This window comes from Peromyscus eremicus, chromosome 1 (genome assembly GCF_949786415.1).
Source record: "Peromyscus eremicus chromosome 1, PerEre_H2_v1, whole genome shotgun sequence".
NCBI lineage: Eukaryota > Metazoa > Chordata > Mammalia > Rodentia > Cricetidae > Peromyscus > Peromyscus eremicus.
The window spans coordinates 183,544,354-183,559,409 of record NC_081416.1 but is presented as its reverse complement, the minus strand read 5'-3'; the positions used below and the strand labels follow the sequence as shown (position 1 = coordinate 183,559,409).

The 15,056-nt window shown below is 47.5% G+C and overlaps 1 protein-coding gene across 1 annotated transcript in view; it reads right to left on the bottom strand.

The window, feature by feature from the left end:
• Positions 1-801: 801 nt before the first annotated feature.
• Positions 802-15,056, bottom strand: part of Nlrp12 (NLR family pyrin domain containing 12) — a 28,783-nt gene continuing 14,528 nt past the window's right edge. Inside the window, exons 4-10 of the mRNA XM_059253641.1 lie at positions 14,268-14,438; positions 12,312-12,482; positions 11,102-11,272; positions 8,479-8,649; positions 6,363-6,533; positions 3,343-3,513; positions 802-889 (exon numbers count right to left, since the gene is read on the bottom strand). Coding sequence (XP_059109624.1) covers positions 802-889; positions 3,343-3,513; positions 6,363-6,533; positions 8,479-8,649; positions 11,102-11,272; positions 12,312-12,482; positions 14,268-14,438 — 1,114 coding nt within the window. The remainder of the gene's footprint in view (positions 890-3,342; positions 3,514-6,362; positions 6,534-8,478; positions 8,650-11,101; positions 11,273-12,311; positions 12,483-14,267; positions 14,439-15,056) is intronic.

The window sequence follows — 15,056 nt, the reverse complement described above, 5'->3', positions numbered from 1 at the left end:
AAATTTCTAAGGTATCAGCTGATAACCAGGCAGGGAAGTATGGACCACCCCTCCATCTGTAAGGATTCTTGAGTGACTTGCTAGTTCTTAAATTGCTTCAGGAAAATTCACTTGCACCGTGTACAAATAATCCTGGGTCTCGGGCAGCAGAGGCAAGCAGAACTGAGTTTGAAGCCAGCCTGGTCTACAGAGAAGTTCCAGGACAGCCAAGGCTACACAGAGAAGCCTTTCTCTGACACACTTGACACGCCAAAACCTCTCTGGGCATATTTTAATCTGTTGTAGTTTCATAATTTGGCCAGCAGGTGGGAGTCTTAGCCCAGTGGTGGAAATGTCCGGGACTCCCAGATTTTTTGCACAAAAGCTACACAGAGAAACCCTGTCTCGAAAAACAAAAACAAAAAAAAAACAAAAACAAACAAACAAACAAAAAAAATCCCCTCGTATTCTCTATTACTGCTCTTCAAACATGCTAACCAGCCAATCCACATCCTAAATGATGTGCATGGAGTCGGCATCCAAATCCCAAGAGCTTCGTCAAAGGTTGAGTGTTTATGATTTTAAGCAGAAGAAACATTTTTGTCAACCTGCGCTTTCTGGGCCTCCTTGCCCCAAGATAGTCTCATGTAGTCCCCTCTGGTTTCTGAGGACGACCTTGAATTTCTAATCCTCGACTCCACCTCACCATGTAGCAGAAGCTGTCCTTAAAAAGCTCTGTCAAGTGCTGGGTCACAGCTGTCTGAGGGATCCAAGGTCGTGATCGCTTCCGTTGTGATCACTTCCATTATGCTGCAGCAGGGCTCAGCACCCAATGTCCAAGTACGGTTTTGTGACTCGAAGCGCTGCCAGCCTCTTGTGGGTCATTTTGTTCAGGTCCATTCCAAATAGCCTGGGGACAAAGCATGGGACTACCATCACTACGGTGACTAAAAAGACAGCATCCTGGTAGCCTGCGTTTTAGGCTGACGGAAAGAGTAATTTTTCCTACTCCTTTTCAAACATCCTTTGGGCCTGGATCGAGTGCTTCCTGCTCTTGCACAGGGTCAGAGTTCAGTTCCACATACAACCATAACTCCAGCTCCAAGGGATCTGACACCCTTTTCTGGTCAGTATCACCGGAATGCATGTATATGCACGTACGTACATACACACACACACACACACACACACACACACACACACACACACACAATTAACCAAAAATCTCATTTATCTGGTTTGTTTTTTCAACAGGGTTTCTCTATGTAGCCTTGGCTGTCCTGAATTTAGAGCTACACCTGCCTCTGCCTCCCGAGTGTTGAGATTAAAGGTGTGCTCCACTAACAACGCATATCTTCTCCACCCCCCCCCCCCTTTGGTTTTTTCAAGACAGGGTTTCTCTGTGTAGCTTTGGCACCTGTCCTGGATCTCTCTCTGTAGACCAGGCTGGCCTCAAACTCACAGAGATCTGCCTGCCTCTGCCTCTCCAGTGCTGGGATTAAAGGTTTGCGGCATCACCCCCCAGCAGCAATCCAAATCTTAGGGTATGGGCAACTGAGATGACTCAGGATAAAGTCTCTTGCTGCCATGTTTGGTACCCAGAGAGCACTGATCTCAACTTGGCCTCAGCCTTGTACAAGTGCTGTGGAATTCAGGGATATAAGTGCAAAAAATTTAAAACCTAATTGCAGTGTTGGGACATACATACTCTCTTTATGCTAGGCAGGCAGGCAGGCAGGCACTCTACTGCTGCATCATCTTCCTAGCTCACATTTTTTTTTAAAGATTTATTTATTATGTATACAGCATGTATGACCAGAAGAGGGCACCAGATCTCATTACAGATGGTTGTGAGCCACCATATGGTTGCTGGGACTTGAACTCAGGACCTCTGGAAGAGCAGTCAGTACTCTTAACCTCTGAGCCATCTCTCCAGCCCCCTAGCTCACATTTTGAGATAGGGTCTCACGAAGTTGCTCAGGCTGCCCTTGAACTTGGGATCCTCTTGCTTCCGCCTCCTGTGAAGCCAGGGTTTTTTACTTCTTTTTGTTTTTACTATTGTTTGCCAGGGTGTGCTTGTGGAAGCCAGAGATCAGCCTGTGTATGTTTTCCTTCCTACCCCACAAGGGTCCTGAGGGGTGGACTCTGGTCACTAAGCTTGGCAGTAAATGCTGAGCCCGCCCACCAGCCCTTTATTTCTGTTTTATGCATGAGTATTTTGCACACATGTATGACTGGACCTCATACTGCAGTGCCAGTCGAGGTCAGAAGAGGTTATTGGATCCCTTGGAACTGGAGTTGGATCCCCTGGAACTGGTTGTGAGCCACAAAGTAAGTTCTGGGAACTGGGTCTTCTGCAAGAGCAACAAGTACTCTTAACCACAGAGCCCTCTTTCCGGCCTCCTTAATCCCAATTTTTTGTTTGCTTGTTGGAGACTGAGTCTCTCTGCAGCCTTGGCTAGCCTAGAATTCTTAAGAGATCTACCTGTCTCTGCCTTCCAAGTGCTGGGATCAAATATGTTCCCAACCACGATGGGCTCCTTACTCCCAATTTTAAGCATCTTTAGTCACTAATAAGAAACACCGGGGGCTGGAGAGATGGTTCAGTGGTTAAGAGCACTGGCTGTTCTTCCAGCGGACCTGGGTTCAATTCCCAGCACCCACATGGCAGCTCACAACTGTCTGTAACTCTAGTTCCAGGGGATCTGACACCCTCACTCCAATGCACATAAAATAAAGTTAAAGAAGTATTAAAAAAAAAAAAAGAAAGAAAGAAACACGGGACAATCCAACGTGTACTGTCATTTACAGAAGCAGAAACCACGGTGTGGAAAGATGTCGAGTGGGTAATAGAACTTCCAGATTCCAGCTGAGACTGGCTTCCTTCCTATTTAAAAGAATAGGCAGGAAACAAAGGTGTACTGTATGTGTTTGCAATGCCAGCATTCAGGAGGCTGAGGCAGGAGGATGGAGAGTTTGATGTGTCTAATTCCCAGCTAGCGTGCTTCGTAAGTACTGGGCTCATGTATTACACCCAGCACCAGGAGGGAAATAGCCCCAGCTTTTATTTACCCCGTCTATTTTATTTTTATTATTTACATATGTGTATGTCTGTGTGGGAATGCCCATGATGGCTAGAAAAGGGCGTTGGATTCCTGGGAGCTAGAATTACAGGTGGCCACCTGACGTGGGTGCTGGGAATGGAATTCAGGTCCTCTGTAAGAGCAGCGAGTGTTTTATCTCTCCAGCATTATTTATCCAGTTTTTAATGCATTTCAGTTATTTAGTATTCCTCCTCCCAAATCTGAGCCCAGCATTCCCGAATCCCCCATTCTCCCCAAGCAATCAGGATCCATCTCTCACCACAGGACTCGAAGTTTGCAGCCTGGATGTCTCAGCCTCTTGCACAGCAGCCGGACACCTGTGTCCCCCAGGGCATTGTTGGTCAAATAAAGCTCATTTAGGGTCTGGTTGGCTCCTAGGATGGAAGAAAGGTCCTCACACACTTTCGACGTGAGGCCACAGCTGTCCAGCCTACGGAAGACAAGCTGAAGGTGGATGAAGTGGCCTTTTCAGGGCAGTGGGCGGCAATTTTATAGGTGACCAGGTTTTATTTTTGTTTTTTGAGACAGTTTCTCTGTGAAACAGTCCCAGCTGTCATGGAACTCATTCTGTAGACCAGGCTGGCCTCGAACTCAGAGATCCACCTCTCTTTGCCTCCTGAGTGCTGGGATTAAAGGCATGCGCCACCACTGCCTGTCTGGTGACCCAGTTTAAAGGAAACAGTCATGAGCCCATCCAGTGGTTGCTGGACGCATTCCTTAGTGAGTGGTGTAGCCTTTAGCAAACAGTCTCCTTACCATGCTCATGCTGGTAAACTTAATTAGCTTTACTTGGTGGGCAGAGGCAGTTGTATCTCTGAGTTCAGAGCTACACAGAATAAACATATGGGGTGAGGGGGGATAGAAAAATAAATAACAAGTTATAATAACGTGAGTTATTATTATAGACAGGATCCCCGTCACGGTTTGGAGTCAAGGATCAATGATTTCCTTTTGCAGTTAATTGCTCCTCAGTTTTAGACTGGAGCCAAATTTGGCCTCAAAGAGTAGAGATAGGGATGGCTCCAGCCCTCAATGGCTCTCGGTCTGCAGAGAGGCACCTTCTCTAAACGATGAGTCTAACGCCTGCAGGTTGTTAAGGATGTGGATTTGGAAGGCTAGATGTAGCGGCTCACCCCTGTAACCCAGCAGAGAGAGGCAGATCTCCAAGTTTCAGGCCAGCCTGGTGTACAGAGTTCCAGGACAGCCAGGGCTACAGAGACCTTATTTCAGGAGAAAAAAAAAAAAAAAAGTAAATTGGGACAGAGCAGCACTATAGGGATTCCACCGTGAAGCAGAGTTAGCCTGAGAATGGAGCCAGAGTAGTAAACCCAAAATCCCCAAAGCAGGAACTGGAGAGACGGCTCGGTGGTTAAGAACCGCTCTTCTAGAGGACCCAGGTTTCCAGCACCACGTTGGCTGGTTCACAACAACCTGTAGCTGATACTCTGGGGGCTTCTGATGGCATCTTCTGGCCTCTGTGGACACCAGCAGGCCCAAATGCACATCCACGCCGGGCGGTGGTGGCGCACGCCTTTAATCCCAGCACTCGGGAGGCAGAGCCAGGCGGATCTCTGTGAGTTCGAGGCCAGCCTGGACTACCAAGTGAGTTCCAGGAAAGGCGCAAAAGCTACACAGAGAAACCCTGTCTTGAAAAACCAAAAAAAACAACAACAACAACAAAAAAAACAACAACAACAAAAAAAAAAACAAATGCACATCCACATAGATGAAAAGATGCCCAAATCAAGCCGTGCCTGAAGTCTTTCAGTTACGCAAATTAATAAATGCCTCATTTTTTCTAGAAGTTTCTAAACACCACCAAAGTTCATCACCTGTTTTTATTTATTTATTTATTTATTTATTTATTTATTTATTTATTTATTTATTATGTTTACCGTGTTCTGCCTGCGTGTATACCTGCACACCAGAAGAGAGCACCAGATCTCATTACATACAGGTGGTGAGCCACCATGTGGTTGCTGGGAATTGAACTGAGGACCTTGGGAAGAGCTGCCAGTGCTCTTAACCTCTGAGCCATCTCTCCTGAGTTCTGCCCGCCTCTGTCTCCAGAGTGCTGAGATTAAAGGCGTGCACCACCACTGCCCAGCAAATACACTGCCTTCTATCCGAGTGCTAACTAGGCCCGACACTGCTTAGCTCCTGAGATCAGATGAGATCAGTCACATGCAGGACAGTATGGCCTTAAGGTTTATTAATATTTCAGGTATGTGGATGTTGTTCCCGACGGATGTGTTGGCACCATTTGCATGTAGTTCCCATAGATGCCAGAAGAGGACATCAGATCCCCTGGAACTGGAGTGGCAGATGGTTGTAAACTGCCGTGTATGCGTGTGCTGGGAGTGAACCTGGGTCTTAACCATGATCTTAACCACTGAGCCATCTCTCCAGCTCCTCTTAAAATTTTAAATTCTTGTTCTGTGTATGTACGTGTGCATAGGAGCCATGGCTCAGGTCAGAGGACAGCCTTATGGAGTTGATTCTTTCCACCCGAACTCTGGTTCTGGAGCTCTAAAGTCAAGTTGCTAATGGGCGGACTCCAAATTCGAGGCCAGTCTGGGCTATATTGTAAGACCCTGTTTCAAAGCAGAAGGCTGTGGATGCGCCAACACTTGTCCAGCATTTGTGAAGCCTGAGTTCAGTCCCCTAGTTCTGTGCACAGACACAAGCTGGCTGTCCGTGTATAACAATTCAAGGGAAGAACCTATGGGAGCAGAGCCTGATGGGAAACAGAAGCAATCTGTGCCCCTTAAGCACAGTGGTTGGGTCTACGCCTGGCACACTTAAAAAAGAAAAAGAAAAAAAAAAGCCAGGTGTGGTAGTGCACACCTTTAATCCCAGCTCTCTAGAGGCAGAGGCAGGGATATCTCTGAGTGTGAGGACAGCCTGATCTACATAGTGAGTTCCATAATGAGTAAGGCTACACAGTAAGTCCGTTTCAAATAACACATAAAATGATTTAGACATTTATTTATTCACTTCTCATTCGCCTGCCTCCACCTCCCAAACGCTGTAATTACTGGGTAGGAGCCATCAGGCCCAACTGGTGTAGTGCTGGGGATGGTACCCAGAGCTTCCGTCTACTAGGCAGGGAATTTTTGAACGGACTCACCTCCCCAACCCACACGCTGTCTTTTCATCTACGTTTGCCTTTTCCAAAGGGTTTAGGGAAGCAGCACATGAACACAAAAGGAAAAGCTGTTCCCTCCGTTAGTATCCGCGCTCTACTCCTGTCCCCTTCCTCCCAAGGAAAACACTCACCACAGCTTCTGGAGTCTGCAGGACGGGTGCCTCAGTCCTTCCCCCAGCAGCCACAGGCCCCTGTCTCCCAAGTCGTTGAAGCTCAGGTCCAGCTCTCGGAGGCAAGTGTTGACCTGGAGCACACGGGCAAGCCCTGCGCATGCGTCTGAGCCCAGCCGGCAAATGCCCAACCTAGAAGGGAGGGATGGCCAAACTGAGTTTGCCCTACGCTTTTTGGTAATGTCACCGGGGCTGGGCTTAAGTGGCAAATTTGTATGCTGGGTGCAGGGGGATGGCTTTGCCCACCTTTGAGGGAGAAAGGGGGAGAAGGCAGAGAGGAAGACGGGACCGGAAGCAAGGGCCCGGGCAGATCAAAATTGGCTGTAACTCCAGTCCCAGGCAATGGAAATCGGACTTCTGGCCTCTGTGGGCACCAGGCATGCACTTGGTCACAAGCATACATGTGGGCAAAAAGCCAAATATGAGCCAGGCGGTGGTGGCGCACGCCTTTAATCCCAGCACTCGGGAGGCAGAGCCAGGCGGATCTCTGTGAGTTCGAGGCCAGCCTGGGCTACCAAGTGAGTTCCAGGAAAGGCGCAAAGCTACACAGAGAAACCCTGTCTCGAAAAACCAAAAAAAAAAAAAAAAAAAAGCCAAATATGTAGCACTTTTTAAATTTAATGAAGAAAGGTGAGGGTTGGATAGAGTACGTGCCTAACACACACAAAGTAGTGTGTGTGTGTGTGTTTGTGTGTGTTCGCGCGCGTGCGTGCGTGCGTGTTCATCTGTACACATGCTCGCTTGCCACAATGTCCGTGAGGACCTCAGAAGACAACCTGTGGGAGTTCTCTTTTTCCACCTAGTAGGTCTCAGGATTTGAACTCAGATCATTAGGCTTGCCAGCAAAACACCTTTTCCCTCTGAGTCATATAGCCCTGGATGTTCTGGAGCACTCTGTGCAGACCAGGGTGATTTATTTATTTAGAGACAGGGTCTTACTATGTAGCCCAACAATCTGTGTAGACCAGGGCAATTTATTTATTTAGAGACAGGGTCTCCTGGCTATCCTGGAACTCACTCTAAAGACCAGGCTGGCCTGGAACTCAAAGACATCCGCCTGCCTCTGCCTCCCAAGTGCTGGAATTAAATTCATGCGCTACCACGCTAGGCTAAGAACACACCTTAAAAAAAAATATGTATTTTTACTTTAATGTGTTTGAGTATTTTGCCTACATGTACGCGCATCAGCGGCCATGCCTGGTGCCCTCCGAGGCCAGAAGAGGGTGTTAGATCTGGAACTGGAGTTACAGGTGGTCAGTTATAGACAGTTGGTTGTGAGCCACAATGTGGGTGCTGGGAACAGAAGCCAGGTCCTCTGTGAGAGCAACAAGTGCTGTTAATTGCTGAGGCTTCTCTCAAGCCACGGTAGGTGTTTTCATGATGGTTAATTGATGCAGGAGCCCATGGTGGGTAGTCTACCCTAGGCCAGGAGGCCTGGGCTGTATAAAAACAGCCAGCAGAGCAAGCTAGAGGGAGCCAGTCAGTAGACAGCATTCTTCTGTGATTTTTTTCTGCTTCAGGCTTCTGCCTTGGCTCCCCTCAGTGATAACTTGTGGGCTAAAATAAACCCTTGCCTCCCCAAGTAGCTTTTTTTTTTTTAATTTTTTTTTAAGATTTATTTATTATGTATACAGCATTCTGCCTGCATTTGTCCCTGCAGGCCAGAAGAGGGCACCAGATCTCATTACAGGTGGTTGGGAGGCACCATGTGGTTGCTGGGAACTGAACTCATGACCTTTGGAAGAGCAGTCAGTGCTCTTAACCACTGAGCCATCTCTCCAGGCCCCCAAGTTGCTTTTGGTCATGCTGTCTATCACAGTAACAGTAAGCAGAGGTTACACTCGGTCAGCAGTATTTGTTCTGAGACCTGAAAGATGAGTCAACCTTCCCTAGAAACTAAATAGACAGCAGAGCAGAGAAGGGCAATGTCCGAGGATGTCAGTGATTTGTGTCAAGGCCCCCGTGGCAGGGAATCTTGACAGCAAGATTCTGTAGCTGGAGCTGGTGGAATGGGACGCACCATGGCCTCCGTGAAGAGAAGACAGGGCAGGGATGCTGAATGGGGAATCCCACTCACCGAAGGGTCTGGAGTTTGCAGTCTGGGTGCCCGAGGCCCTTACACAGCAGAAGCACTCCGGGATCCCCAAGGTCATTCAGACCTAGGTCTAGCTCCATCAGGCTCTGGTTCATGCTGAGGCTGGAGGCCAGATCTTCACAGGCAGCCTGGCCCAGGTGGCAGATCTTCAGCCTGAGAAAGAGCCAGCTCAGTAAGCATGATGGGCGGATTTCCTGGGGACACTGAATCTGTCCTCTGCCCCTCTATCTTCAGAGTTCAGTGTTCTCAGCAAGCTGTGTGGCACACACCTGTGACACCCACCAGCACTTGGTAGACAGAGGCAGGAGGATGCTCCATTAGAGACTAGCTTGGATATATAGTGAAGCTCTGGCTCAAAAAGCCAGGGGCTGTGGGTGTGGCTCGGTAGTAGGGTACTTGCCTGGTGAGTGCAAGGTCCTGGGTTTGATTACCACCACCACCACCACCACCACCACCACACCCCCGCCCCCCCCCCAAAAAAAAAACACAAAAAACTGTTTAAGGCTTCTGGTGGTGGTACACATCTTTGATCCCAGCACCCGAGAGGCAGAGGCAGGTGAATCTCTGTGAGTTCAAGGCCAGCCTGGTCTACAGAGTGAATTCCAGAACATCCAGGACTATACAGAGAAACTCTATCTCAAAAAACAAAACAAACAAACAAACAAAAACCCTGTTCAAGATGCAAATATGATATTATGTATTGGATTACATAAATACATACATGATTTTCAAATTACACTTAAAATTATTTTCTGTGAGCTGGGCATGGTGGCATATACCTTTATTCCCAGCATTCAGGAGGTAGAGGCAGGAGGATCTCTGTGAGTTCAAGGCCAGTTTGGTCTACATATCAAATTCCACATTAGTCAGAGATATACAATTAGACCCTGTCTCAAAATCCTTTGTGGATGTACCTTGTGTGCATGCACACCACGTGCTCTTCACCACCGAGCCATCCCTCCAGCCCCTGTGGGCATTTTCCTGATGGCTAATTGATGCAGGAGTCCACTGTGGTCAGAGTTCCAGGAAAACTCGCAAGAGTCCGTCTCTCCTTCCACAGTGTGGGCCCCAGCACTAAACTCCAATTGACAGGATTGGTGACAGGTACCTTTACCCACTGAACCACCTCACCAGCCCCTATAGTTATGTTTTAGTAAAACTTTTTATTGGCTAAACAAACAAAAATACAACTGGCATGTGTCTCAAGCCTTCAGTCCTAGTACTTGAGGGGTATGTATGTGGAGATCATTTTTTTCCTTCCTTCGTAATGATCCAGGGAGCTGAACTTTGTCATCAGCCTTGATGGCCAGTGCCTTCACCTGGTGAGACATCTTTCTGGGCCCTGATATCAAATCTCCTTTTTTTTTATTTTTAAAATTATTATTTTATGGGGGTTGGAGAGATGGTTCAGCGGTGAAGAGTACCGGCTTCTCTTGCAGAGGACCTGGGTTCAATTCCCAGCACCTACACGGCAGTTCACAACTGTTGTGGAATATTAAAGATGTGTTGCATTCTTTTATGCTGTGGAATATTTGTTCAATGATGCAAAGATGTGTTGCATTCTTTTATGCTGCATTTGTTTAACTCTGTGAAACTGTGTTACTTTGTCTAAAACACCTGATTGGTCTAATAAAGAGCTGAAGACCAATAGCTAGGCAGGAGAGACAATAAACAGAAGAGGAGAGAGGACACCAGGGGCCAGCCACCCAGCCAGTAGCAACAGAGAAAGAAGGAAAGAAAGAGATATAGAATAGAGAAAGGTAAACACCGAGAGGCAAAAGGTAGGTGGGATAATTTAAGAAAAGCTGGCTAAAAATACGCCAAGATAAGGCTGGGCATTCATAAGTAAGAATAAGTATTCTTACTTGTTCTGTATTTATTTGAGAGCTGGGGGTGGGCTCCCAAAGAGTAAAAACAAAACAAAACAAAACAAAACAAAACAAAAAAACCCTAAAAACAAGCAAACAAAAAACCCCAACTATACACAACTGTCTGCAACTCCAGTTACAGAGGACCCAGCACCCTCACACCATGCTCATGAAATAAAAATACGTAACATTTTACAAATTATTTTATGCCTATGAGTGCTTTGCCTGCATGTATGTGTGTGTACCAGGTGCATGCCTGGTAGTTGTGGTGACCAGAAGAGAGTGTTGGATCCCCTGAGACTTGACAGACAGTTGTGACTGCCGAACCAATGTCCTTTTGTAAGAGCAACAAGTGCTCTTAGCCACCAAGCCATCTCTTCAGTTCCCTTTTATTTCATGTTTAAGATGCCAAGACCATGTAGTTGCGGCACACGCCTTTAATCCCAGCACTCTGGGAACAGAGGAAAGCGGATCTCTGAGTTCAAGGCCAGCCTGGTCTACAGAGTGAGTTCTAGGACAGCTAGGGTGGTTGCATAGAAAAACTCTGCCTCAAACAAAACAAAACAAAACAAACAAACAAAATGCCAAGAGCCTGAAAACACCCCACTAGCAACAGTGTTGCCTCAGCCTCCCAAATGCTGGGATTAAAGGCATGTAACTACATCACCCGAGGCATTTCTCTGCTTGGATTGCATAGAGACCCACCTGCTTTTGGAGTCAGCCCCCAAAGAACTCACCACAAGGTGCGCAGCCTGCAGACTGGGTGTCTCAACCCTTGACATAGCAGCTTCAGTCCCAAGTCCTCCAAGGGGTTTCCTGTCAGGTCCAGCTCCACCAGATGTGAGTTGTTGCTGAGAACAGAGGCGATCACTCCTCCAGCTGTGGCCTCCAGAAGACACTTCCTCAGCCTGGGAGACCGTGAAGAGGCTGAGGGTCAGGACATGGTACCTAACAAACAGGAGCCTATGTGGTTTTTTTCTCTTTTCTATGTGGTTCTGTTTTTTTGTTTGTTTTGCTTTGTTTGGTACCACCAGGCTAGTGTGGAACTCAGAGATTCACCAGCCTCTGTCTCCCAAGTGCTGGGATTAAAGGTGTGCACCACCATACCTGCCTTCAAACGACTTTTAAAGAATCTTTTGGGCCTAGGTGTGATCATATGCACCCCTTTAATCTCAGCACTGGGGAGGCAGAACTCTGTGAGTTCGAGGCCAGCCTCATCTACATAGCACATTCCGGGTTAGCAACAGCTACACAGTGAGACCCTGTCTCAAAAGACCAGAAGTCAAGTTTAACAACAAAAATAAAAAAAAAAAAATCTATCTACCTTTTCTATGTTTTTTTTTCTTTTTTCTTTTCTTTTCTTTTTTTTTTTTTTTAATGAAGCTTTTGGGGATAGTGGGAAAAGGGGGACTGGGTTTTGATCTGTGCAAATGATATACACATGGAAATATACTGAAGGCTCGGCGAGGTAACACACTACCAGCATATATACAGATAAAAGGATGAGTTCAAGGCCAGCTTATTCTACTTAGCAAGTTTGAGGTCAGCCTGGCCAACATGAGACCCTTTTTTTTTTTTTTTTTGGTTTTTCGAGACAGGGTTTCTCTGTGTAGCTTTGTGCCTTTCCTGGAACTCACTTAGTAGCCCAGGCTGGCCTCGAACTCACAGAGATTGGCCTGGCTCTGCCTCCCGAGTGCTGGGATTAAAGGCGTGCGCCGCCACCACCGCCCAGCGAGACCCTGTCTTAATAAACTGAGACAGAGAGAGCAGGGATGTGGTGGGGGATGAGATACTGAATTCCAGAAATATGTACAATTAATATGCTAATATTATGCTAATAGCAACAATATGCTAATAGGATTTAAAGAGGAGGGGGAGGAGCAAAAGGGGAGGAAGAAGAGTTGGGGGGCCAGAACAGCACTGCGTAGTGCAGAACCACTCACTCACTGGATCATCTGCAGCCTACACCTGGGGTGCCTCAGCCCCTCGCAGAGCTGTTCCAGGCCTGGCACCCCAATGCTGTTGCCACTGAGGTCCAGCCTGATTAGATTCCTGTTGGCGATGAGAGCCGCTGCCAGATCCTGGCAGGCTGATCCGGAGACCTGACACCTCTTCAGCCTGAGGTGAGAAGGAAGACGGAACCAAGTCATTGATTTGGGAGCTGTTGTGGAATTCTCTGCCTTACGTTTCTGTCTCTGTCTGTCTCTCTGCCTCTGCCTCTGTGTGTCTGAGTCTCTGTGTCTCTCTATCTCTGTCTGTCTCTGCCTCTGTCTCTCTCTCTCTCCCTGTTTCTGTCTCTCTCAATTTTTGGATTTTTGAGACAAGGTTTCTCTATGCAGCCCTGGCTGTCCTGGAACCGGCTCAGTAGACCAGGCTGACCTCGAACTCACAGATGATGCATCTGCCTCTCGAGTGCTGGGATTAAATATGTGCACCACCGTACCTGGGTTGTTCCTCCCCCTTTTATCTGATATAAAATAAAGGAGAAGTTCCTAGCTCAGTCGCAGAGCCCTTGAGTTGCACGTTTCTGGTCCTGGGTTTCTATACTCAGGACAAAGAAAAATAAATAATTAAGGCTGGAGAGATGGCTCAGAGGTTAAGAGCACTGGCTTCTTTTCCGAAGGTCCTGAGTTCAGGTGCCAGGAACCATGGGGTGGCTCATTAACTATAATAAGATCTGATGCCCTCTTCTGGTGTGTAGGCAAACATGCAGACAGAATTTATATATATACCTTTAAAGAAGGAAAGAAAATAAAGGAGAAGGCTGTTAAAGCTTGGGTGGTGGTGGCGTAGTATGGGATTTTTTGTTCCAGGTCAGCCAAGGTTACAGTGAGACTCTGTCTTAAACAATCATAACGATGTTATGGGGGTGTCTAGATAGATAATGCAGTGGGTAAACTGAAGACCTGAGTTCCATCCTCAGCACCCAAGAAAAAAAAATCAGGGTGTTGCTCAGTGGTAGAGCCCCTGCTTAGAACCCTCCAGTGAGGGGCTGGGGGTGCAGCTCAGTGGTAGAGCTCCTGCCTAGCACCTAGGAGGCAGAGGCAAGTGGATTCCAGGGGTAAGCTCCAGGTTCAGTTTCAGAGCTTGCTTCAAAATGTAAGGTTGTGGGGCAGGAGAGAAGGCTCAGTGGTAAGGAGCAAATATTGCTCTTGCAGAAGACCCAAGTCAGGCAGCTCATACCTGTCTCTAACTCTAGTTCCAGGTGATCTAATACCCCTCTGTCCTCCTCATACGCAGACATACGCATAAATAACAACAACAATAATAATAATTGTTAGCATTCAGGCATCTGTACTGGCCTGCCCTTAGGGTCCTCATAGGATACATCCTCAGCTGCAGCCACTAAGAACACCCCTGTGTGCATTTGCTACATTCCCTTATAAAGGGCAGGCCCTCCCTGGCTCTCATCTCTTTCTCTTCCGTTGCTTTCGTCCCCAGGGACCAGTCTCTACCCCCTTCTCTGCCCTTTCTCTCTCCCCTCCCTTCAATAAACTTCCCATGTGGGCTGTGTTATATGGCATGACTCCTTGCCGTTTTAAAAATTCCAGAACAACAACAATAATAATAATGGCCGGGTGGTGGTGGTGGTGGCGGCGGCGGCGGCGGCGGCGGCGGCGGCGGCGGCGGCGCACGCCTTTAATCCCAGGACTTGGGAGGCAGAGGCAGGCGGATCTCTGTGAGTTCGAGGCCAGCCTGGTCTGCAGAGTGAGATGCAGGACTGTTATATAGAGAAACCCTGTCTCAGCACAAACAAACGTGGAAGGAGAGGCGCTGCCCATTGTAACGTACTGCCACAGGAGCCATGGCTCACAGATTCACCACCCTGTGTGTCCTTGGATGAGCCTCACGGGAGCAGGCGGCGGGGACCACGAGCATCATGTTGCCAAGGCTGGGACTCACCTCAGGTTTTGAATCTTGCAGTTGGCATGTCTGAGGCCGTGGCAGAGCAGCCGCACACCCCGGCTGCCCAAGGCGTTGCGGTACAAGGCCAGCTCCATCAGGTTTGGGTTGGTGCAGACCGCTGCTGAGAGATGCGCACTGTAGACATCAGGAAGTGTGTTCCTCTCCTGTCTGTGTGAAGGCCGACGTGTAGTTTAGTAGTCCACATAAGCATTACGGTTGACACAGAGATTTCATTCAACAGCTCAGGAAGCGTCTTGGCCTTTTATAGATTATTTCTTTCCTTGTTGCTATTTTCAGGCTTATCTCAAACTCCAACAGTCTTAGATTATTCGTGTGTGTGTGTGTGTGTGTGTGTGTGTGTTCTCATGTAGTCCAGGCAGGTCCTGAACTTGTGTACCTGAGGGTGACCTTGAACTCCAGATCCTCTGTCCTTCGTCTCCCAATTGCTGAGATTATAGCCATGTGAGGTATCATGCTTGATTTCAGAGAGACGGTTCTTTCATTTTATTTATCTATTTCATCTTCCTTCCTTCCTAACTTTATTATTATTATTATTATTATTATTATTATTATTATTATTATTTTGTTTTGTTTTGAGACAGGGTCTCACTATGTAGCTATGGCTGTCCTGAAACTCACTATGTAGACTAGGTTAGCCTTGAACTCACACACAGAGAGAAATCCACTTGCCTCTGCCTCCTGAGTGCTGGGAATAAAGGCATGTGCCACTATGCCACCTATCTTGTTTTGGTTTTCAAGACAGGTTTTTTTTTGTGTAGCCCTGGC